Below are 25,774 nucleotides of genomic sequence, written 5' to 3'. Positions count from 1 at the left end.
TTTCACTGTCTTAAATTGTAATTGTGCTTTGGCAACGCATACGAAATGTCATGCCAATAAAGCGTTTTGAATTGAGAAGGAGAGAATCCTGTTTACCAAATTTATACACTTTATGTAAAGATTAGCCTGTCTTCTTTATAGATGTTTGTTCACTACTAACAATCAAATAATTCTAAATACCGTGCACCAAAATTATGCAATATCCCTCCACTGCCAGAAGGCATTATATGCTGAAAAAATGAAATAATAATAAAGCTCAAAATGCGCAAATTCAGTGGAAGTAAAAGTAAAATAATCAATTACCATATACGGTAATTAATATAAAAATACACTCAGTAAATAGGTTTATGTAATAGTCATCTGCTCTAAGTGGAGGTGGGCGGCAGAGGGAGATGTAGAGAGGTAGTGTGAGAAACAGAGAGGGGAGGGGGAGAGCGCCCGAGATGCTTTCAGCACCACAAGTGTGGACAGCGCCACACAGGCGGCCAACTGCTGCTGCTGCATGCTGCTGGAGAGGCAGCCAGGCTCACAGGCTCTGACTGAACACACAGCAGCCAGGAAGATACAATTTCAACCTCCTCACTGCTTTTCTCACAGAATACAAGAATAAATACAAAAGTAGATCGACCAGGAGCCCAAACCACCCCATTACATTTTACTGCTGCAGACACAGAACATGAAAATAAATAAATAAATAATCTCATGATAGTACTGTTACACGTAGAATAATCACGTTTGAATAAAATAAATTATTATGATAACTTGATATTTCTGGTATTTAGCAAGGAAAAGCACCATTCAGAGATAATTAAGCTATAAAGACAAATTATAAATACATTATACATAACTTTAGGTTAAATTTTGAAACCTGAGCTTCTCCAATAAAGACTTGGATATTTTGATGCTATTTTGCTTCTAGTTCAAGGATTTCCAGGTCAGATATTTGTACGCATCAAAAAACATAAAGTGTATGTGACATATAAACATCTAGAAGCACACATGTATTTCAGCAGGCAGCCAGGAAACAATATCTCAACCTCTTGACTATTTTTTTACACAGTCAGGAATAGATACAGAAGTAAATCAGCCAGGCACCCCCCAGAAAAACTAAATTTTATTGCTGCAAACACAAGGCATGAAAACAATAATGGTGAAAACAAAAGCAAATAAGCTCAAGAAGATACTGTCACATTTAAAATAATCATGTTTGACTGCAATAAGTAAAATATATTATTATGTCAACTTTATACTTCTAGTATTTTGTCAGCCAGGAAAAGCAACATTCAGAGATGATTAAATTATACATCATTTATAAATAATTTAGTTAAATTTTAGCCTAGTCCAAGGATGTTATTTCCAGGTCTGATATTTGATGCAATCAAGAAACACAAAGTGTAGCTGAGATGTAAACATCAAGGAGCATGTATGCATTTCATTCACACTAAATGTCATGTTAAGCCTCATAACATGACACCATCAACCTGCCAGGGACTTCAGATGAAAATAAACCCGTATGGCTGAATCTGGCACGTTTATTAAGGTGCACTGTCCCTTTCTAAATCAAATAAGCATAAACATAAGAACATATTGCATGCATTCACTGTCAAACACTGAGCTACAGTTCAGGGTACTGAAGATGCAAATACTATGGGTTTTTATTTTTTACCAAAGCTTACTGATATTTTATCTCCACTCATCTATTTTCTGTAAGCTACCTATCCTGTGCTGACTGGAGCCTATCCCACAACACACAGGACAGGAGGGTCGTGTACAACCTGGACAGGTCACAAGGCTATCACATTGCTAACACACATCAACTAATAAGCACATCTACATACACACTCCATAAAAAAGGACCCGACTAGCCAGTGTGTTTGAACTTGTTGTGGGGTTACAGTGCTAACCACAGTGCCACCCCCATCTTCATACAGTCACTGTTCAACATAAACAGTCCATGCATACTTTTAGTTAGTAAACCTGTATCAGAGGAACTGACACTGAATGCTGAGACAAACAGTAGCATATGTAGGGTGTAAAGCAATATTACCAAGCACACAGTACCTTTAGGTTTTATTAAGAACTGTTTCTCGTGTTGTACTTTCTTTGCCCACTGCATTGTAATATTTCATTTGATGACTGTAATGCCATGCTTTGTGATGGACTATTTAAAGTGGATGGTGGTCCACAGCACAAAACTGTGGAAAACAAGTGTCACACACTCTGGCTCCATATGCATTTATTTTATTTTGATATTGTTTTGGCCTTTAGGCATTCTTCACGATCAACAAACATACTGAGACACAAGTACACTGATGTGTTATGTGGTGCACACCTGTGTCAGCTGACAGCGGTAAGATAATCAATCAAGATAATCATTAAGTTGAGCAAAAAAACAATTTTGAGGCCCTAAACAAATCCCATCCTTTAAACCAATTATTGATATTATGATTTTAAATATTATGATTTAAAGTGTTTTCTGTGATGTATGTCTAATTATAATATATATATATAGTGAGAGTTGTTCATGATGTTTATTTAGAGCTGATGCCTTAACTTTTGCTATCTATCTATAAGTGATCTGTTAAATACTTTTGTATTTTTATGTAGTTGAATATGGTGTGAATTAAAAATGTATATTACACTGAAATGTGGTAGAAAATGTAGTGGCTGTTGTCATTTGTTTTGATGACATGTGACTGGATGTAGCTCCTGATAATGTTTTGGTTTAAATTCTTGATTTGATGAGGGCCTCAAAATCATTTGTTTGGCTCAACCTAATGCTGCGGCATGATTATTTAACCACTATCAGATGTGTGACTGTGTATGTGACTGTGATTTGCTCATCCTAATGGTGTAGCATGATCACTTTATCGTCATCAGCTGTGTGACAAAGGTGGGGTCCATATAATAGATCAGTGTACCTGTGTCTCAGTATGTTTGCTGATCTTGGAAAAGGCTAAAACGTCATCAAAATAAAGAATGTGCAACACTTGTTTCCTACATTCAAGTCTATTGCCAGTGATCAGCATCTCATTATAATTCTTGGTGTGTGTTTGTGCATGTACTTTTATATTTCAAATAAGGCCACAGCACAAAAGCACAAGCTAAAATGTAAAATGCAGTGTTAGGCAGTATAATCACTGCAACTTCATTCAGGCGCAGGTTACTTTAACAGCTGGGTTTCCCTACTAATACTTCCTTAAACCATATAAGCCTGTTAGCAGAGAGAGCTGTCCAACTTCTTGTTCAAATGTAAAGTACTTGGGCACCCTGAAAAAGAGGGTATGTACAAACTAGCTAAAGTTCTGATTAAAAAACAATCTCAGATTAAAGATTATAGTTAAACATGTATCACATACCCAGGGACTCACATTAAAATGTAACTGTCCACTTACCTACAGTATAGATTGTAAATTATGTCCATGTGATATTGGTGCAGCACCCCAGTCAGGTAAAACACATCACATCATACTTTGAGCATCACGCCACTCACACTGTCACACATGATCTGTTGTCCACAGACTGCATGTCCATCAATGTCTGATTGAAGGTACCATCAGTGATGATAGATGTTTGGCGAGGTATGTGAACAGATGTGTCGCTTGTGGAAAATCTGATTAACTGCTTGACTCCGTGCCAGTTTGGACACAGTAAAACATGTCACCGCCACAGTGTGTGTTTGAAATCTATTACAGCGTGGTGAGTGTGCTGTTCAGTTGTCAGTGTCATCTGTAATCTGTGCTATTTGTAGAATCATAAAAGTGTGTACCGCTGTATGTGTTTGATGGCTGTGAACAATAAAGATGAAAACTATTTCTTACCTTATTTGGTGAGTCAGGATTTAGCAGGAGGGAGGGAGGAAACAGGAACAGCAACAGGCAACAAGAGGGGACACATGAAAGAGAAGAGACAAGAGAAAAAGGACGTCAGTTAGACCGGTGGTCAGCATATGGAGTCTGGCTTCAGGAAGTACAGGCAACCAACATACTTACCATGTGGTTTACCACGAATGGGGTTGTGATTCATGTGGTGATTCATAGAGTCTGCAATTTGTTTATTTTGATTGATAATATATTGGCTCTCACTATTGGATCGTTCACAAAAGCAGCCTGTGTGTGTGCATATCAACGGTTAAACGTGGAAATGATTATGTGTTGTTTGATCTGCAGCCAGTAATAAATAATAAGATCCATCTGCACTGTGAGAAAATATAAAGCTAAGGAAAACTCTTCTGGCTTATTGTTCAACAGAAAACATACCAGCACAAAAGTATAAACATTCATGTTACATATTAATGATGTTACTGTGATAATCAGTGCTGTATGTTCAAACAATAGTGAACAGGAAATGGATGGAACAATTATTGATGAAAGAATGAACCAAACTGGGTGTCAAGTGTCAGACTAGCACAAAAAATTGCTAACACATTGCAATGTGAATGTGTTTGTGTGTGTATGAGATAGAGAGCAGGAAAAGAGAGGCAGGCAGAGAGGTTGGAGCTTCAGAGAAACTTTGTTTAAGCACTGCTGCCCTGAAAGATGTGTTATAATCATGATAAAACAAAAAAATATAATATTGTTGAAAAAAACAGAGGCAGTAGCTTCACCTCAGTGGACAGAGAATGGCACTACACAATCCAAAGTTACAGGTCACTGTGGTTGCTTCACCAAAGATATATCCAGTCACGGTTTGGGAATGATTTTCAACAGCATTCCTAAATAGTTTGTGATGTGTTAAATTATGCTGCACAGTAGAAACTGGGCACAACAAGCAACTTGCCCTTCAAACAGAAGCATAAACAAACCTTGGTACAGTACAGCCACTTCCGCCTAAACCAAAACACTAACACAATCATTGTTAAGGGAACTTGAGGCTTTGGAAACCTTGCTGATATCGCCAATGTATGAATCATAAGCAAAACACTGCACTGCTGCAGACAGCCACTACCCTCATAGCAACAGCAGGGGGCCTCGAGGCGATGCCCTGAGACAAATCCATGCCTTATTAATGAGATTCTCTGCTGTGTGACCCTGTGTTTGTCCCAGCTGATGTGTGTCTGAGTGTCTTTGTGAGAGCAGAATTAAGCTTCTTAGACAAAGCAAAGCAGTAACTGTTTTTAATAGTCTGGTGCACTGTAGTTTAAAAATACCCTGTATATAATAAAGCTGTTGTTTGTGCACATGAACACAATTTAAATAAAAACATTAGATCACAGTGTTGGTATAAAATAGACATACATCCAAAATAAGCAGGTCAACCAGGAAAACAAGCATCAAGGAAATAAAAAAGGGGACACCAAATGGCTGTTGTTGCTTTTATGTAACAGAAACACAGAATTTATTTATAAGAAATTGTTTTTCCTAAACCTAAATATTAGTTAAGACACTCATCATGGACGTGGGTTTACCAGGACAAGGGAGGGCAAAATAAATAGGGCAGCATCTATCAGAACACACATCAATAGCAGCCATGATCATCCTCTCCCCCTCCGCTTTCTCCATCATCAGTCACCCCAGGTTTGAGGATGCTGCACCTTTCTGCCCAAAACAGGGGTGTCTCCTGTCCTCCCAGTATCAACACATGCACGAAGCCATCACAGCTTCAAAGCTGCATCTGCTGCTGACCCCCTGTGGCTTAATCAAAAATGGTACAGTCCTGCCAGTGAGTCAGCTTGTTGCTATGGTAACACACCCCACTGCTCACATCCTACCCTGCTTCATGTGAGCTGGCAATGGTGGCAAATAAAAAGGGCTATAAAAACATCACAGAGGATGAAGAAGATAGAGGAGAGAGAAATGATGCTCTGACACACACATTAGTACTCTGATGATATGTTGTACAACACAGCACATGGTTAAGGGCTGCTGGGTGGTGTGGGATCTCGTGATAAATGGCTAAATAGTGATACTAAGGAAATATCTGTTCTCGTCACGAATGTTGTGACCTATAAAGGGATGAAATGACACTGCACTGTGCATTTCTTTTTATAGAATGAACAAAATGTCCTACACTGAGCAATCTCCCTCTCCCTTTCTCTCTGTGTCTTTCTCTCTGCAGCAGAGTGGTGCAGCTGGAGAGGGGGAGGGGAGGGATGCAGAAAATGAGATCAGGAGGAAAAGGGAAGACTGTTGGAAACCAAGGATGACTGCTGAACATAGCCATCCAGTTTTAGCAACAATTTGACACAATGTAAACTACAGTGACTGAGTAAATGGCATATAAGCAAAACAAACACATTTTCAGGTTATTCTATTTGCTTAATTAGGATGCAATATATTAAGAAAGTGAACATAATTCATGATAAATATGTGGAAGTCATATGATGTAACTACAATATCCAAAAAAACTGTAATGCACTGCATCTTTACTCCCCTAGAAGGCAAGAATCTTCCTCCAAATCACATCACATTTTAAGATTAGTGAGTTTCATAACAGCTTGTTCGATTAGAAGAGTCACACACACACAATCATGCCCTTCACTAATGTCAAAATCTGAATAATTTGACCTTTGACCTAGATATCCTTCAGTAAAGCCTACATGGATATGTTTCTGGGTCTTGGTGTGCTTGACACAACTTTGCCAATGCCCCACATTGCAGTGTTCTAGGTAATCCCCGGTGTAATCCTTCACAAAGAATCAGACAGAGCAGAACTCCAAACTTTCACCTCTGGGACACCAACACACATTCAAAGACAACAGTTTTGTATATTATTAAGGACCTGCATGTCTTGTATTCCTGACTTCATGCAAAGCAATGCGCAGATAATTGTAGCAGCATTTGCTTGCTTGTATTCTCTTCAGCTTCCCTATGAATAATCACACAAGTCAGTTATGATATCTGCAACATAGTGCTCAAGACATCAGCTATACTATATATGTACATGTTTTATCAAGCAGTGTATTAATGAAAAATATGTTTGTTACAAATAATAGCTGCACTGACTTATTTCACTGTCCTTCGAAGAGAAAACATACTTCATGACCTTGCTTTACACAGTGAACAACAAAAACGGGGTTGCCTACAAAGCAGTTCTGTGTTGCTGACACTTCAGCAGTGTGGATGTTTGCTGGAGAGAAGTCTGAAGTTCAAGTTCAAGGATGCTGTCTAACTGCTTGGCCCTATCCTGCACTACCGTGAATGTGCCCTTTTGTATAAAGCAACAGGCCCAGAGGGTTAGGCAGCAACAGTCATCACGTGGAGAGAGTGTAATGCACTGGAGCTATTTATATTTTATTGTTTCTGTTGATGCTCAGTGTAAAGTGTGGTCTGTCCTGTGGGAACACGGTCACACCCTAAGGTCCCTGATATTTCAGATATCTGGGATATCTTGTAAACAAAAATACAATGAGGGGGTTACAGTACAAACATTAACCACATCCTCAAACGTACACATGGTGCAGAGTGTGTGGATGAGCCCCACCGGCATACACATGGGCACACAGCTGCTCACCAGACAGCTTGGCGAGGAAGGCGGGATACTTAAGAAAAGAGCTTGGGCCTGTGGGAACCAGGAGCTTCTGCACATCATTATAATTCTGTGGTCAGTAACAGTAAGTTTACCAAACTGATGTTTGGGGCTGTGTGTAGGATCTAAAATGAATAATGACAACTCCAAGGTGGGTTTCTTAAACAACAGAAAGACAACAACACACTGAAGGGGTACAAAGCATGACAGGCGGAACCACTTAGCTGCTTAAAAAGCCGCTCCTGTGAGCTTTGACCCCTATGGAGACACCAGTCAAAAGAATTTATGGTACTCAGTAAAAACCTTCACCGTTAACAAACCTGAGAAAATGAGACATAATGGGTTCAAACGCAGTTGAAACAGGTAAAACAGACACAGATGTGGGTTGATAATGATGACAGACTGCTTCCAGCGGATATGAGGGTTGATACAATTAACCTACGTTTTTCCCTTGTAGTTTCTCAACTTTTATTTTCACAAGCACAGACTCTGAACATCCTGCAGACTTTACTGCTGAAACACACAAACCACCCAGAGAGACCAGTCCAGGCATGGCAGTTGATCTAATGCTTCCTGTGATACTGGACAAAACTGAGCATACATAACTGCAGAATGACTGACAATCCTCACCCACATCATGTCAGCAGTTAGTCATCACTCATGCATCAAGCTGGAGCTTTAAATGATGCTTTATGTGTCCTTTTATTTCAAGACAAGTATTATTTTCATGACGTTTAAAATACAACAGATACAACAGACAAACACACATGCCTTTAGTTTTCTCGCCACAGGCATCACTATAATGACACCATGCCGTCACTTTTAAAACACAGCACACAGCTTTCATATTCAGCATATAATGACCTCACTATAATGAACACTCACAGGTGGAGACTCATAGAAGGAAGTAAATCTAGTCTGTCACTGTGTAACTCTCAAAAGCAGTCTATAGGATGCTGATTGAAGTCATTACATCACAGACTTTGTGGATAGCTAGATTTTAATGCATTCTAGGTCCATTTTCCTTTGTCATTAAATGTTTCCGCATTCAGCCTCTGTCCTGATTTCTGATATTCCCTTGCCATTTGTTATATAACTAATGCAGATCTCTCTCTCTCTCTCTCTCTCTCTCTCTCTGTCTGTCTCTGTCTCTCATGTCTTCTATTCCTCTATATTTGACCAAGAAATGGCTCATGCTGTCCATCTCCTTCACAGGCAGTCAGTAAATGTACCTATTTCACACATGAGACCTCCCTGAGCCCTCTATTTCAGCAGACAAAGAGGGCTGCAGATCAAAATGGCTGCCGTGCATCACTAGCATGAATGCTGCACAGGGATGGTGGAGACTGGGCCGGTTACCACGTGCCTCTTCCCCTCCCCCGCTGCCTCTCTCTTCCTCTCCATCACACTGCTTTTCTCCCTTGCTCTCAATCTCCCTAGCACCAGAAGTGACTGTTTCCTCATCTGCTATACCACATTTAAACCTCTTAATCAACATTATTGTGTCACTCTTTGGATTTTTTTTGATTGATCTGAAATACATCCCCATTGTTATAGTTTGCCTGCATCCATCCCTACTCCTTTTTTTCTGTGTGTAGCCCTATGCCCATGGCTGCACCGTGTTATGAAGGGAACTAGGTCACTGAAAAAGTAGTGCATTGCGTGGTTGTGTGTATCTACGCAGGAGTGAGCTGTAGCAATCCTTTAGTGGGGATGGAAGCCCTGAATGTTTTTCTTTGATTGTTGCTTCTGTATTGTTCTCTCACACATGCACAGTATCTTCATAGTCAGTCTGATTAAGTGGAAAGGGATCTAAACATTGGTGGCTGAACATATTTTTACTTGTTTTTCTGCACACAACAACAGGTTTCAGGGCATATTATTGCCAGCACTATATGATAAATGTATCAATATGAGCATTAAATAATGGACATATGGTGAATAAATGCAGCAAAAAAATACATTGTGGAGGATGTAGTCATAAAGCAAAAATAACAAGCATCTGACACATACCTTACAAACATATAAAACCACACAGATATGAGTAGAGTCTCTGTATAAAGCATGGGAGTCAACAACAATATTGGAGTATGTGGAGTAAGCATATGGGACATTAATGTATGTGTTTAGGAGAATCAGACTGTAGCTATATTCGCTGTTTACCTTAAGTATTTTGTTTTTTGGGGCAAGTTTGGTCAATAGAAGGGTAAGGGGCATGAAAGGGAGCACATTCCAATGTTGATACTTGCCTAAACAGTGACAGAAAATCAGATGCTATATATAATATCAAATGTCAATCTCCCACTATCCTTGATGCATATTTTTAATTCTTAAGCCAAGTTATAACTGCTTATAATGTTAAACCCAGCAACAATTTAAATTGTGAGTTACAAAAGGACTAAATACCTGTTCACTACTTTTGGCACTGTAAAAAAAAAAAAAAGCAAACAAAAACAAACAGAAACAATGGTTTCAGGGAAACAAGAAAGAGGTTGATCTCACCTCTGTGAGCATATTCTCTGACTGTGTGTTATGTCTTGGCACTGTCCTGGTACCACTATGATCAACAGTCAGAGTGCTCTGACTGAAGGGTCGGGAGCACTTGACATCACTCTTCCGGGAGTCAGTAGTTCCGTACACCTCATAACTGAACCCCTGCTTCAGCGTACCGGTGCCTACGTCTGCGTAAAGGGGCGGGTAATATGGAATAACAGGAAGATTACCACTGGATTTGTAAAACGCGCGCTCGCGTCTCCATCTGTAGACTTTCACTGATATAATAACCACCAAACACGTGATGAAGAGGAAGGAAACTACAGCCAAAGCCAAGACTAAGTAAAAAGTCAGGTTGTCATTGTACTCCTTGTCGTGTGCAAAGTCAGTGAACTCAGACAGCACTTCAGGGAAGCTGTCCGCCACCGCCACGTTAACAATGACTGTAGCTGAACGAGAGGGCTGCCCGTTGTCCTCCACTATAACACTCAGTCTTTGTTTGACAGCATCTTTATCAGTCACTTGGCGGATAGTTCTTATTTCTCCATTCTGTAAGCCCACTTCAAACAGCGCCCTGTCTGTGGCTTTCTGCAGTTTATAGGACAGCCAGGCATTCTGTCCAGAGTCCACATCAACAGCCACCACTTTAGTCACCAGATAGCCCACATCTGCTGAACGAGGCACCATTTCAGCCACCACAGAGCCACCAGTCTGCACTGGGTACAGCACCTGAGGAGGGTTGTCGTTCTGGTCCTGGATCAGTATTTTCACAGTGAGGTTGCTGCTGAGTGGAGGGGAACCTCCATCCTGCGCTTTGACGCGAATATGAAACTCTTTTGTTTGCTCATAGTCAAAAGAACGCACAGCAAGTATCTCTCCACTCTCTGCATTCACTGAAAAATAAGCGGAGGCTGACATCCCATTCAGTTGGCTATCCTCAAGGAAGTATGAAATGCGCGCATTGTTCCCTGAGTCTTTGTCACTGGCTTTGACAGAGAGGATTGACATGCCAGGTGAATTATTTTCAGTGATGAAAGCGGTCCGATATGGTTGTGGGAACATTGGGGCGTGGTCGTTAACGTCCGATATTTTTAGATTAATAGTCTTATTTGTGTAATAAGGCGGGGATCCCTCGTCCATTGCTGTTATTGTTATATTATATTCAGGCACCGTTTCACGGTCCAGAACATCGTCAGACATCAGGCTATAAAAATTAGAGGATGATGACTTGATTTTAAAAGGTAAATCTCTGCTAATAAAACACTTCACTTGGCCATTTTTATCTGAGTCCAAGTCTTTGATATTGAGCATCGCTATAACAGTGTCTAGAGCTGAATCCTCTGGTATGGGGTTGGAGAGGGAAATAATGCTTATGACAGGGGCGTTATCATTTAGGTCGGTCACTTCAATCAGCACTTTACTTGTGTCTGTCAAGCCTCCTTTGTCTGTGGCTTCGATATCAATTTCATAATGTTTAGTTTTTTCATAATCTAACACACCAGTTACAGTCATTTCCCCGGTATGGGGATCCATATTAAAAAGGGATGATGCGCTATCGGTGTGCTGAGAGAAGGAATACATTACCTCCTCGTTTGCTCCTTTATCATTATCAGTGGCGCTGACTTTTACAAGAACAGTGCCCCGAGAAGCGTTTTCTGAAACTGTTACCCTGTAAACAGACTGACTGAATACTGGTGCATTGTCATTTGCATCCAAAACAATGACATTAATTTTGACAGAACCCGATTTCTGAGGACTTCCTCCGTCAAATGCTGTCAGAGTTAATTTATGCTCCTCTTGTTTTTCTCTGTCGAGCGACGTGTGAAGAACCATTTCAATATATTTTGTTCCGTCAGGTCGAGAAACTACATTTAATTTGAAATTATCTGTCGGGTTAAGTTTGTATGATTGAATAGTATTATGTGCGACATCGGGATCTTTGGCACTCTCAAGAGAATAGCGAGCCCCTGGTGAGGCAGATTCAGTAACCTGGAAATTGTATTCCTTTTTCGAAAAGAACGGAGCATTATCATTAATATCTGTAATCTCTACATCAATTCGATGCAACTCCATTGGATTCTCAAGGATAATTTGGAAATGAAGAGAGCAGGGAGACACTTGCTTGCACAGATCTTCTCTGTCGATCCTTTTAGCCACTACCAGCGTTCCCTTTTCTGCATTCAGACCAATGTACTCACTGCCGTCCTCGGTAAATATCCTAGCACGCCCAGATTTCAGTCGTTTAACATCCAAGCCTAAATCCTGAATGATATTCCCGACAACCGAGCCCGTCGCCATCTCTTCGGGTATAGAATAGCGGACCTGTCCGAGAGCCATTTCTGCGACGCAGATGCAGAGAAGCAGCGGCCACCATGATAAAGATTTTCTTTCGGGCACACAACAAAGAACGCCCATCATGGCGAGAGCCCTCGCAAAATCCGAATGGAAAAACAAAACCACCGTGTCAAGATCCGAACAAGAGTTTGGTCAGAGGCTCATTCCTGAATGCTGGGCGGGTGGCTTTGTCAGTCTATAGTTCCGATTAAAACAGAGGTCTAATAACGCACCAGACAGAAGACGGAGGACGTCACTCAGGAAAAAGAGCCTTATTTTCCTCACACTAACCAACAGCGGCACTTAGGGACGTAAGTAGATATTGCAGAAATAGCCATGTAAATAAGGATTGAGATGTCATTATTTCTTACAAGATAGACAGAAAGACAGACATATAGATAGATGGATAGATAGATAGATAGATAGATAGATAGATATTGTGACGTCGAGTCTCTGTCCATGGTACTGAACATTGGAAGTGGCTGGGATTTGCTTCTACAATATTAATTTCTAACCTCTAGAGGAGAGTCAGGTTCATCCAGGATGCTCTTGTCACTCTGTATCCGCTGCATCGTCCCTGTAGAACTGGGGTCCATTATCAGCACGTTCTGACTACCGGCTCTGCCGAACTTACAGTCACTCTTTCTGGAGTCTGTCGTCCTGCACACCTCGTAATTGTACACGTGTTGGAGAGTCCCTGTCCCCAAAGTGTCTGAGTAACGTGGTGGATAATATGGAATGACAGGGAGACTGGAGTGATACAGGATGCGAGACTGTCTCCATCTGTAGATTTTCACTGATATAATAACCACCAAACACGTGATGAAGAGGAAGGAAACTACAGCCAAAGCCAAGACTAAGTAAAAAGTCAGGTTGTCATTGTACTCCTTGTCGTGTGCAAAGTCAGTGAACTCAGACAGCACTTCAGGGAAGCTGTCCGCCACCGCCACGTTAACAATGACTGTAGCTGAACGAGAGGGCTGCCCGTTGTCCTCCACTATAACACTCAGTCTTTGTTTGACAGCATCTTTATCAGTCACTTGGCGGATAGTTCTTATTTCTCCATTCTGTAAGCCCACTTCAAACAGCGCCCTGTCTGTGGCTTTCTGCAGTTTATAGGACAGCCAGGCATTCTGTCCAGAGTCCACATCAACAGCCACCACTTTAGTCACCAGATAGCCCACATCTGCTGAACGAGGCACCATTTCAGCCACCACAGAGCCACCAGTCTGCACTGGGTACAGCACCTGAGGAGGGTTGTCGTTCTGGTCCTGGATCAGTATTTTCACACTCACGTTGCTACTGAGTGGAGGGGAGCCTCCATCCTGCGCTTTGACGCGGAAGTGGAAGTCTTTGATCTGCTCGTAGTCAAAAGAGCGCACTGCATGGATGACTCCACTATCAGCACTGACGGACACATATGAGGAGACTGGCACTCCGTTAACAGAGGAGTCCTCCAGTATGTAAGAAACACGGGCATTCTGGTTCCAGTCAGCGTCTCTGGCTTTCACTGTGAATATAGAGAGGCCTGGTGTGTTGTTTTCTACAATGTAGGCCTCATATGAGCTCCTCTCAAAGACAGGCGCGTTATCATTCACATCAGAGATCTGTAAGGTGAGAGTGACGCTGCTGGAGAGGGAGGGCACTCCCTCATCAGAACACGTCACTGTTATATTATACTCAGAGGCTGTCTCCCTGTCTAAACCACTTTCTGTAATTAAACTGTAGAAATCATTGTTCGTAGGCTTCATCACGAAAGGAATATCATTATTTATACTGCACTGGACCCTGCCATTTTCACCTGAGTCTGCGTCTTGAATATTTATCATTGTCACCACTGTACCAATTTTGGCATCCTCTGATATCACGTTTGATTTAGACATTATATGAATATCAGGTTTATTGTCATTCATGTCGATGACGTCAATCATCACTTTACAGGAGTCAACTAGTCCTCCATCATCACTTGCACGGATATTTATCTGAAACGTTCGAGCTTTTTCATAATCAACATTTCCTTTGAGCCGAATTTCACCACTTTCATCATTTACTTCAAACAACCCACGGGCATTATCTAAAATACTGGAAATTGAATACGTTATTCTTCCATTAGATCCATGATCTGCATCTGTCGCAGTAACTGTCGCTACTACTGTTCCTGCTGGTGCATTTTCTTTTAAAGAGGCTTTATAAATAGGCTTCGTAAAAACAGGAGCATTGTCATTAGCGTCTAAAACAGTGATCAGAATCTGCATTGTTCCTGTCATCTGCGGCTCTCCTCCATCCACCGCCGTCAGAACCAAAGAAAGGTGTTCATGTTTTTCTCTATCTAAAGGCTTCTCTAAGACCATTTCAACGTTTTTCGTCCCATCTGCTTGATCGTGTAATTTAACAACAAAATTGTCCGTCGGTTCAAGTTTATATGTTTGCAATCCATTTGTGCCCACATCAGGATCAACTGCCCGATCTAATATGAATCTAGCCCCACTAACAGCGGATTCACCAATTTTAAATTTGACGTCACTCTTGTCGAAGGATGGAGGGTTATCATTAACATCTGTGATCTCTATAGTTACACTGTAAAATTCCATCGGATTCTCTAATATGATCTGAAAATGCAAAGCACAAGGCGTCGTCTGTCCACAAAGCGCCTCCCTGTCTATCCTATCTTTGGTGAGGAGGACTCCTCTGTCGTTATTCAGCTCAATATATTCGCCACTGTCTCGAGTAAAAATACGAGCTTTACCCGATTTTAGTCTTTTAACATCTAAGCCAAAATCTTTTGCCATGTTTCCTACCAGAGAACCTTTTGGCATTTCCTCGGGAATGGAGTAGCTGACTTGTCCGAGGACCGAGCTGACAGAGAGGAACGATAAAAACAACAGTACTCGCCCTCTCATTGTTCTGTCCGACGTTATTCCAGTGTACACAAGAATGGCTTTTAGGTTTCCACCCTCCGATTTTTGCCAGTCAACGCCGATTTGAAAAGCATATTCCCAACGAGAAATATATTTCCTGCTCTGTGTCTCCGTTAAAATCCAGACGATGTGCTCTGCTTCTGTCTCTTTCTCTCTCTAAAATAAAGACACGGTGGGAGGTACAACGAGTCTGCGGTAAATCTGATAGAGACTGGCCAACAGCGGCACTCTGAGTTCATAAAGTAAAACTGCATGTGAAATGTACAAAACAAATAGATATGGCGAGGTTAAGAATCAAAATCAGCGAAGAATAAACACCTCGTCGGTGAGTGGACAGGTACTACAGCTGCTTGATGAAAATTGTGCCTATATGAGGAACATGAAATGTAAACGTTTGATAAATACATTGTGTTATTTAAATAGACACTGTAAATGTAACTTAATAAAAAATACATGATGTTGAATGGATTATCATGTCGCTCTCCAAGGTGCTGAAAATAGAAGGAGAGTGATTTAGAGCGTGACTTCACGAAGAAACCGAGAGCTAGCAATTTCTAACCTCTAGAGGAGAGTCAGGTTCATCCAGGATGCTCTTGTCACTCTGTATCCGCTGCATCGTCCCTGTAGAACTGGGGTCCATTATCAGCACGTTCTGACTACCGGCTCTGCCGAACTTACAGTCACTCTTTCTGGAGTCTGTCGTCCTGCACACCTCGTAATTGTACACGTGTTGGAGAGTCCCTGTCCCCAAAGTGTCTGAGTAACGTGGTGGATAATATGGAATGACAGGGAGACTGGAGTGATACAGGATGCGAGACTGTCTCCATCTGTAGATTTTCACTGATATAATAACCACCAAACACGTGATGAAGAGGAAGGAAACTACAGCCAAAGCCAAGACTAAGTAAAAAGTCAGGTTGTCATTGTACTCCTTGTCGTGTGCAAAGTCAGTGAACTCAGACAGCACTTCAGGGAAGCTGTCCGCCACCGCCACGTTAACAATGACTGTAGCTGAACGAGAGGGCTGCCCGTTGTCCTCCACTATAACACTCAGTCTTTGTTTGACAGCATCTTTATCAGTCACTTGGCGGATAGTTCTTATTTCTCCATTCTGTAAGCCCACTTCAAACAGCGCCCTGTCTGTGGCTTTCTGTAGTTTATAGGACAGCCAGGCATTCTGTCCAGAGTCCACATCAACAGCCACCACTTTAGTCACCAGATAGCCCACATCTGCTGAACGAGGCACCATTTCAGCCACCACAGAGCCACCAGTCTGCACTGGGTACAGCACCTGAGGAGGGTTGTCGTTCTGGTCCTGGATCAGTATTTTCACACTCACGTTGCTACTGAGTGGAGGGGAGCCTCCATCCTGCGCTTTGACGCGGAAGTGGAAGTCTTTGATCTGCTCGTAGTCAAAAGAGCGCACTGCATGGATGACTCCACTATCAGCACTGACGGACACATATGAGGAGACTGGCACTCCGTTAACAGAGGAGTCCTCCAGTATGTAAGAAACACGGGCATTCTGGTTCCAGTCAGCGTCTCTGGTTTTCACTGTGAATATAGAGAGGCCTGGTGTGTTGTTTTCTACAATGTAGGCCTCATATGAGCTCCTCTCAAAGACAGGCGCGTTATCATTCACATCAGAGATCTGTAAGGTGAGAGTGACGCTGCTGGAGAGGGAGGGCACTCCCTCATCAGAACACGTCACTGTTATATTATACTCAGAGGACCTCTCTCTGTCCAACTCTCCATCTGTTATGAGACTATAGAAATTATTTGATGTGGACTTTAATATAAAATATATATTATCAATTATTGAGCAATGCACTTTACCGTTTTCACCGGAGTCTGCATCCTCAACATTTATCATTGTCACTACAGTGTTAGTTTTAGCATCTTCAGATATGACATTTGATTTAGACATAATATGAATGTCAGGTTTGTTATCATTTATGTCTAATACATCTACTATCACCTTACAAGAGCCAGTGAGTCCACCACCATCAATTGCGCGGATATTTATTTGGACGTTTCCCGACTTTTCATAGTCAAGTTTTCCAATTAAAGTAATAGCGCCACTTTCCTTATTTACGTCAAACATCCTTCGGGCATGATCTAGAGTACTTGTAATTGAGTAAGTTATTTTACCATTAGAGCCACGATCTGCATCTGTCGCAGTAACTGACACTACCACTGTTCCTACTGGTGCATCTTCTTTAATAGAGGCTTTATAAATAGGCTGTGTAAAAACAGGAGCATTGTCATTAGCGTCTAAAACAGTGATGTGAATTTGCATTGTTCCCGACATCTGCGGCTCTCCTCCATCCAGCGCCGTCAGAACTAGAGACAGATGATCGCTTTTCTCTCTATCCAGCGGTGTATGCAAAACCATCTCCACATTTTTATTGGTATCGATTTGACTGTTCATATTAAGCGAGAATGCATCGGTTGGCTTCAGGACATAGCTTTTTAAGCCATTTTCGCCTACATCAAGATCAACAGCCCTGTCTAAAATAAATATTGTACCGCTAAGCGTAGACTCGCTGATATTGAAGTGAACATTGCTTGTTTCAAATGTTGGAGGGTTATCATTTACATCTGTGATCTCGATATTAATACTGTAGAATTCCATTGGATTCTCTAATATGATCTGACAATGCAAAGCGCAAGGCGTTATTTCTCCGCAAAGCGCCTCTCTGTCTATGCTGTCTTTTATGACGAGGACTCCTCTTTCTCTGTTTAGTTCAATGTATTCGGCGCTATCTCGTGTGAAAACGCGTGCCTTGCCGGATTTCAATCGTTTGACATCTAAACCTAAATCCTGAGCAATGTTACCAACCAAAGAGCCTTTCATCATTTCCTCAGGAATAGAGTAGCTGATCTGCCCGAGCACCGTGCTGAGGGAGAGGACTGAGATAAACAACAGTACTTGCCGTTCCATTGTCACGCCCGACATCGTCTTTACAGCGAATTCTTCGGTTAAGCTTTTAGTCCCCCCTTTACAGTTGTTTATTATAAATCCGTCGTCAACACTTGATTGTGGGTATCCTCCAACCGAAGAAAGAAATAGCCGTGCAATGTCTCGCTTTTTCAGTTCTCTTGGATCAGATCCCCGCGCGAGCCTTGCTGCATCTGCCCCTTTTTCTCTTCTCGCTCAAATACACTGAAATGATGGGAGGTACTCTAACACATCTGCTGTACCACGGATACATACTGGTCAACAGCGTCCCTCCGAGTTCAAAGTCAAAACTGCACAAGAAGCTCTCAACCAACATCAAGACTTATGTTTAGATAGTGTTAAAATGTTTGAAAAAACAAAACAAAACAAAACAAAACAAAACAAAACAAAACAAAACAGATGATTGGAGTTTGAGAAACCTAGCCTACCGAGAGTGAAGTAGTTCACATCACAGAAAATACAGTGATGGGTGAGCGTATTTTTGAAAGGTGAGTAAATAGGTTTTCAAAACACGTAACTGGTTTAGCTACTGAAACTTTGAAACCATGAAAAATATCAAAATAAAAGGCTGAATGACAACAAATATCTTGCAAGATTTGACCTCTATGGACAAGAGCCTGGCTGAGGTCGCAAACTATGTCTCTGTCCATGGTGCTGATTTCAGTCTGATTGTGATCGGAGGCTAATAACAGCTTCATCAGAAACATAGGAAATACATTTGCAAATAAATCAAGGCTGAAATGAACCCCAAACAACCAACCTCTAGAGGAGAGTCAGGCTCATCCAGGATGCTCTTGTCACTCTGTATCCGCTGCATCGTCCCTGTAGAACTGGGGTCCATTATCAGCACGTTCTGACTACCGGCTCTGCCGAACTTACAGTCACTCTTTCTGGAGTCTGTCGTCCTGCACACCTCGTAATTGTACACGTGTTGGAGAGTCCCTGTCCCCAAAGTGTCTGAGTAACGTGGTGGATAATATGGAATGACAGGGAGACTGGAGTGATACAGGATGCGAGACTGTCTCCATCTGTAGATTTTCACTGATATAATAACCACCAAACACGTGATGAAGAGGAAGGAAACTACAGCCAAAGCCAAGACTAAGTAAAAAGTCAGGTTGTCATTGTACTCCTTGTCGTGTGCAAAGTCAGTGAACTCAGACAGCACTTCAGGGAAGCTGTCCGCCACCGCCACGTTAACAATGACTGTAGCTGAACGAGAGGGCTGCCCGTTGTCCTCCACTATAACACTCAGTCTTTGTTTGACAGCATCTTTATCAGTCACTTGGCGGATAGTTCTTATTTCTCCATTCTGTAAGCCCACTTCAAACAGCGCCCTGTCTGTGGCTTTCTGCAGTTTATAGGACAGCCAGGCATTCTGTCCAGAGTCCACATCAACAGCCACCACTTTAGTCACCAGATAGCCCACATCTGCTGAACGAGGCACCATTTCAGCCACCACAGAGCCACCAGTCTGCACTGGGTACAGCACCTGAGGAGGGTTGTCGTTCTGGTCCTGGATCAGTATTTTCACACTCACGTTGCTACTGAGTGGAGGGGAGCCTCCATCCTGCGCTTTGACGCGGAAGTGGAAGTCTTTGATCTGCTCGTAGTCAAAAGAGCGCACTGCATGGATGACTCCACTATCAGCATTGACGGACACATATGAGGAGACTGGCACTCCGTTAACAGAGGAGTCCTCCAGTATGTAAGAAACACGGGCATTCTGGTTCCAGTCAGCGTCTCTGGCTTTCACTGTGAATATAGAGAGGCCTGGTGTGTTGTTTTCTACAATGTAGGCCTCATATGAGCTCCTCTCAAAGACAGGCGCGTTATCATTCACATCAGAGATCTGTAAGGTGAGAGTGACGCTGCTGGAGAGGGAGGGCACTCCCTCATCAGAACACGTCACTGTTATATTATACTCAGAGGATCTCTCTCTGTCTAAATCACTGTCTGTCACTAAACTATAGAAATTATTTGATGTAGATTTCAATACAAAGGGAATATTATCATTTATAAAACACTGAACTTTACCATTCTCACCTGAGTCTGGGTCTTGAATATTTATCATCGTAACCACTGTGTTGGGGTTTGCGCTCTCTGATATAGTCGTTGATTTAGACATGATTTTAATTGTTGGTTTATTGTCATTAATATCAACGACATCTACAATCACTTTACATGAATCTGTGAGTCCTCCGTTGTCCCTTGCGCGCACATTGATCTGAAAATTTCGTTTCTTCTCATAATCTAAATGTCCAATCAGTTTAACCTCACCACGGTCCTCATTTATTACAAACATGTGTCTGACGTCATCCAGAGTATTTGTAATTGAGTATGTCATTTTACCATTTAACCCATGATCAGCATCTGACGCACTGACAGTGGTCACGATCGTTCCCTTTGCAGCATTTTCAGCTACAGTGCCTTTGTATATCTGCTGTGTAAAAACAGGTGCATTGTCATTGGCATCTAAGACTGTGATGAGAATCTGCATTGTTCCTGACATCTGCGGCTCTCCTCCATCTAAAGCCGTCAGCGCCAAAGACATGAACTCATTTTTCTCTCTGTCCAGAGGTTTTTGTAAAACCATCTCAACATTCTTTGTACCATCAGCTTGGTTGTGCAGTTTAAGTAAAAAATTATCACTTGGCTTGAGTATGTAGCTTTGGAGAGTGTTAGTACCGACATCTAAATCTACAGCTCTTTCTAAATCAAATTTAGCACCAACAACCGCAGACTCGCTAATTATGAATTTAATTTCGTTTTTTTCAAAGGTAGGCGCATTGTCGTTGATATCTGTAATTTCCACCGTTACGCTGTAAAATTCCATAGGATTCTCTAACACGATCTGAAAATGCACAGCACATGGTGTCGTATCTCCGCACAAAGCCTCTCTGTCTATTCTCTCTTTAATAAGGAGGACTCCTCTGTCGCTGTTCAGCTCGATGTACTCTCCGCTGTCACCAGAATAAACCCGAGCGTTTCCCAACCTCAGTCGTTTAACATCTAACCCTAAATCCTGAGCTATATTACCGACCAAAGAGCCTGTCGCCATTTCCTCCGGAATAGAATAACTGACATGCCCGAGGACTGATCTGAGAGAGAGGATCGAAACAAACAACAGTACTTGCCGTCTCATTGTTCGGTATTATCTCGGCAAAAACAAACAGCAACCTCGTAGAATCCGTCAGAAAGATGGACAAGTGTTCAAATAAAAGTTGAAGCAAAAATAATCCTCATATTTGAAGCCAGAGAAAGAGAGTTGTGCCTCGTCGTGTTTTTCGGCTCCTCTCCCGTAGACAATGCGATCTGTGCCTGCCCTTTCTCTCTAATACACCGAAATGAAGAGGCGGTGCTGCTGTAAATATACTACAACTGCAACAGACTAGGCAACAGCGGCCCATGGAGTTCAGAAAGCAATACTGCAGAAAATATGACAGAGGGGAAGAGGGGGAAAATATCGTGCAAAGACTGAAATTAAATTGTAATACTACTATGTATTACAAGATAACGTTTTTCTTCTCAACTAAAATACAATCTAAGTATGTAAAAAAAAAAACATTTCAAAGATCTCGATATTCAAAATATGGAGGGTGAAAAGTGACCACTTTGTTTCGGTCACGTTGAGTATTACGCACACTGAAATGCTTCGTGTTGCTCTCCAAGGTGCTGACAACACAATACCAATCGAACATACAAAATACTGGTGCATTTGATTTAAGCCATTAGTAATGGCATGTTAATGAGGGGTAGCGTGTGTGATGTAACACCTTCTAACCTCTAGAGGAGAGTCAGGTTCATCCAGGATGCTCTTGTCACTCTGTATCCGCTGCGTCGTCCCTGTAGAACTGGGGTCCATTATCAGCACGTTCTGACTACCGGCTCTGCCGAACTTACAGTCACTCTTTCTGGAGTCTGTCGTCCTGCACACCTCGTAATTGTACACGTGTTGGAGAGTCCCTGTCCCCAAAGTGTCTGAGTAACGTGGTGGATAATATGGAATGACAGGGAGACTGGAGTGATACAGGATGCGAGACTGTCTCCATCTGTAGATCTTCACTGATATAATAACCACCAAACACGTGATGAAGAGGAAGGAAACTACAGCCAAAGCCAAGACTAAGTAAAAAGTCAGGTTGTCATTGTACTCCTTGTCGTGTGGAAAGTCAGTGAACTCAGACAGCACTTCAGGGAAGCTGTCCGCCACCGCCACGTTAACAATGACTGTAGCTGAACGAGAGGGCTGCCCGTTGTCCTCCACTATAACACTCAGTCTTTGTTTGACAGCATCTTTATCAGTCACTTGGCGGATAGTTCTTATTTCTCCATTCTGTAAGCCCACTTCAAACAGCGCCCTGTCTGTGGCTTTCTGCAGTTTATAGGACAGCCAGGCATTCTGTCCAGAGTCCACATCAACAGCCACCACTTTCGTCACCAGATAGCCCACATCTGCTGAACGAGGCACCATTTCAGCCACCACAGAGCCACCAGTCTGCACTGGGTACAGCACCTGAGGAGGGTTGTCGTTCTGGTCCTGGATCAGTATTTTCACACTCACGTTGCTACTGAGTGGAGGGGAGCCTCCATCCTGCGCTTTGACGCGGAAGTGGAAGTCTTTGATCTGCTCGTAGTCAAAAGAGCGCACTGCATGGATGACTCCACTATCAGCATTGACGGACACATATGAGGAGACTGGCACTCCGTTAACAGAGGAGTCCTCCAGTATGTAAGAAACACGGGCATTCTGGTTCCAGTCAGCGTCTCTGGCTTTCACTGTGAATATAGAGAGGCCTGGTGTGTTGTTTTCTACAATGTAGGCCTCATATGAGCTCCTCTCAAAGACAGGCGCGTTATCATTCACATCAGAGATCTGTAAGGTGAGAGTGACGCTGCTGGAGAGGGAGGGCACTCCCTCATCAGAACACGTCACTGTTATATTATACTCAGAGGATCTCTCTCTGTCCAAATCACTGTCTGTCACGATGCTATAGAAATTATTTGACGTAAATTTAATTTCAAATGGGATGTTTTCATTTATCACACAGTTGACTTTCCCATTGGTTTCTGAATCAGGATCATTTACACTCATTAAAGCTATCACTGTTTTGTGTGCTGAATCCTCTGGTACTGAGCCTGATGTTGATATCATATTTATAACAGGGCTATTGTCATTCACGTCAATTACATCAATTACTATCTTACTTGAATCCGAGAGTCCACCTAGATCAATTGCCTCTATATCGATGTGATAAGTTTTTTGTTTTTCATAGTCTATCGACCCATCTAGTATCACATCTCCTTCACCATTAATGTGAAATAACGGCGAAACAGTATCCATGCTATTCTCGATGACGTAGGTCACCTCTCCATTTGAGCCTTTGTCTGCGTCAGAAGCACTGACCTTAGTAACAAGTGTTCCTATGACGGAGTTTTCTGTAATGCTTGCTTTGTAAACGGGTTTACTAAAAACAGGGGCATTGTCGTTTACATCCAGTACAGTAACATGAATCTGCATTGTCCCAGTCATCTGTGGTTCTCCTCCATCCTCCGCTGTCAAGACTAAAGATATGTGTTCTTGTTTCTCTCGGTCTAGCGGCTTCTGTAAAATCATTTCCACCTTTTTGCTTCCATCAGATTGAGCATGCAGTTTAAGCACAAAATTATCACTCGGCTTCAGAGTGTATCTCTGAAGACCATTCAGTCCGATATCAGGGTCAATCGCTTTCTCTAACATGAACTTAGAGCCGACGACCGCTGACTCGCTTATTTCAAACCTCCTCTCCTCCTTTTGAAAAACGGGAGCATTGTCATTAATATCGGTAATTTCTACAGTAACTGGAAATAATTCGAGTGGATTCTCTAATGTAATCTGAAAATGTAAAGCGCAAGGCGTTGTCTGTCTGCAGAGCGCCTCGCGGTCTATTTTTTCTCTTATAAGGAGGACTCCCCTTTCTCTATTCAGCTCGATGTACTGAACACTGTCTCCCGTATAAATACGAGCTTTTCCTGACTTAAGCCGTTTGACATCTAAACCTAAATCTTGTGCTATGTTACCGACCAACGAACCTTTCGCCATTTCCTCAGGAATTGAGTAGCTGACCTGCCCGTTCACAGAGCCCAGGCACAGGATGGAGATTAACAACAGTACTTGCCGTTTCATTGTTCTGTCTGGTGTCTCCGTCGCACCACAGCGACCGTGTTCTATTCCTTTTCACGAATAAGATCCTTCAGGTGTAATTTAGAAATAGAAGATGTTTTTAATCCACAGATTCAGAGTACAGAATTCCAGTTTAAGATGTCCGTGGAAAACAGTGTCTGATCTCCGAAGTGCGCTTTCTACGTATGTGACTGTGCCTCAGTGATATGCCAGCACGATGACTGAGAGAATCTGTTTCAAAAGCAATTCACGGCTGCAACATATTGGGCAACAGCGGCCCGAAGAGTTCAAATTGTGAAAGTACATAAGAACAACAACAAGAATGCCATGCAAACACAAAATACAACATAATTAATACACAGTGTGCCCGAGTTGCCAGAATAAAAAAGACACATAAAATGAATTTCTCCCATAGGAATTAAATTACATTAAATTAAATTAAGATGAAAATACCGGATAAAACAGTATATGGGCGGGGAAAAATGTTGAGGGAGCAAATAACAGGGCAGCAATGCGGAACAGTGTTTTCATTGTTACTTTCCAAGGTGCTGAAATTTTGCCTGACTGACTCATTCAAACAAATTTAGCAGCATTAAACTGAGTGCCAAAACTTAAAACAGGCATCCGCCTCACATGACTAACCTCCAGAGGAGAGTCAGGTTCATCCAGGATGCTCTTGTCACTCTGTATCCGCTGCATCGTCCCTGTAGAACTGGGATCCATTATCAGCACGTTCTGACTACCAGCTCTGCCGAACTTACAGTCACTCTTTCTGGAGTCTGTCGTCCTGCACACCTCGTAATTGTACACGTGTTGGAGAGTCCCTGTCCCCAAAGTGTCTGAGTAACGTGGTGGATAATATGGAATGACAGGGAGACTGGAGTGATACAGGATGCGAGACTGTCTCCATCTGTAGATTTTCACTGATATAATAACCACCAAACACGTGATGAAGAGGAAGGAAACTACAGCCAAAGCCAAGACTAAGTAAAAAGTCAGGTTGTCATTGTACTCCTTGTCGTGTGCAAAGTCAGTGAACTCAGACAGCACTTCAGGGAAGCTGTCCGCCACCGCCACGTTAACAATGACTGTAGCTGAACGAGAGGGCTGCCCGTTGTCCTCCACTATAACACTCAGTCTTTGTTTGACAGCATCTTTATCAGTCACTTGGCGGATAGTTCTTATTTCTCCATTCTGTAAGCCCACTTCAAACAGCGCCCTGTCTGTGGCTTTCTGCAGTTTATAGGACAGCCAGGCATTCTGTCCAGAGTCCACATCAACAGCCACCACTTTAGTCACCAGATAGCCCACATCTGCTGAACGAGGCACCATTTCAGCCACCACAGAGCCACCAGTCTGCACTGGGTACAGCACCTGAGGAGGGTTGTCGTTCTGGTCCTGGATCAGTATTTTCACACTCACGTTGCTACTGAGTGG

The 25,774-nt window shown here is 42.3% G+C and overlaps 2 protein-coding genes across 2 annotated transcripts; both read right to left on the bottom strand.

Moving 5' to 3' along the window:
* Positions 1-14,828: 14,828 nt before the first annotated feature.
* Positions 14,829-18,372, bottom strand: LOC144463818 (protocadherin gamma-A2-like). The gene has a single exon (XM_078169361.1). The coding sequence runs from the start codon at positions 18,169-18,171 to the stop codon at positions 15,757-15,759; it is 2,415 nt and encodes an 804-aa protein (XP_078025487.1). The 5' UTR covers positions 18,172-18,372; the 3' UTR covers positions 14,829-15,756.
* An 86-nt stretch (positions 18,373-18,458) lies between these two features.
* Positions 18,459-24,535, bottom strand: LOC117261169 (protocadherin beta-16-like). The gene is made up of 3 exons (XM_078169636.1): positions 21,959-24,535; positions 18,935-20,026; positions 18,459-18,464 (listed from the first exon to the last, which is right to left on the bottom strand). Exons 1-3 carry the CDS (start codon positions 24,338-24,340, stop codon positions 18,459-18,461), a joined length of 3,480 nt encoding a protein of 1,159 aa, XP_078025762.1. The 5' UTR covers positions 24,341-24,535.
* Positions 24,536-25,774: the final 1,239 nt, after the last annotated feature.

This window comes from Epinephelus lanceolatus, chromosome 7 (genome assembly GCF_041903045.1).
Source record: "Epinephelus lanceolatus isolate andai-2023 chromosome 7, ASM4190304v1, whole genome shotgun sequence".
Taxonomy (NCBI): Eukaryota; Metazoa; Chordata; class Actinopteri; order Perciformes; family Serranidae; genus Epinephelus; species Epinephelus lanceolatus.
This window is presented reverse-complemented; position numbering and strand designations above follow the sequence as displayed.

Bases quoted from the DNA above. Each gene is read 5' to 3' on its own strand.
- LOC144463818 (XM_078169361.1), bottom strand. From the start codon at position 18,171: ATGTCGGGCGTGACAATGGAACGGCAAGTACTGTTGTTTATCTCAGTC.
- LOC117261169 (XM_078169636.1), bottom strand. From the start codon at position 24,340: ATGAAACGGCAAGTACTGTTGTTAATCTCCATCCTGTGCCTGGGCTCT. The intron at 20,027-21,958 runs GTTAGAAGGTGT...CTCACCTTACAG, and splicing joins AACCTGACTCTCCTCTAGAG to ATCTCTGATGTGAATGATAA.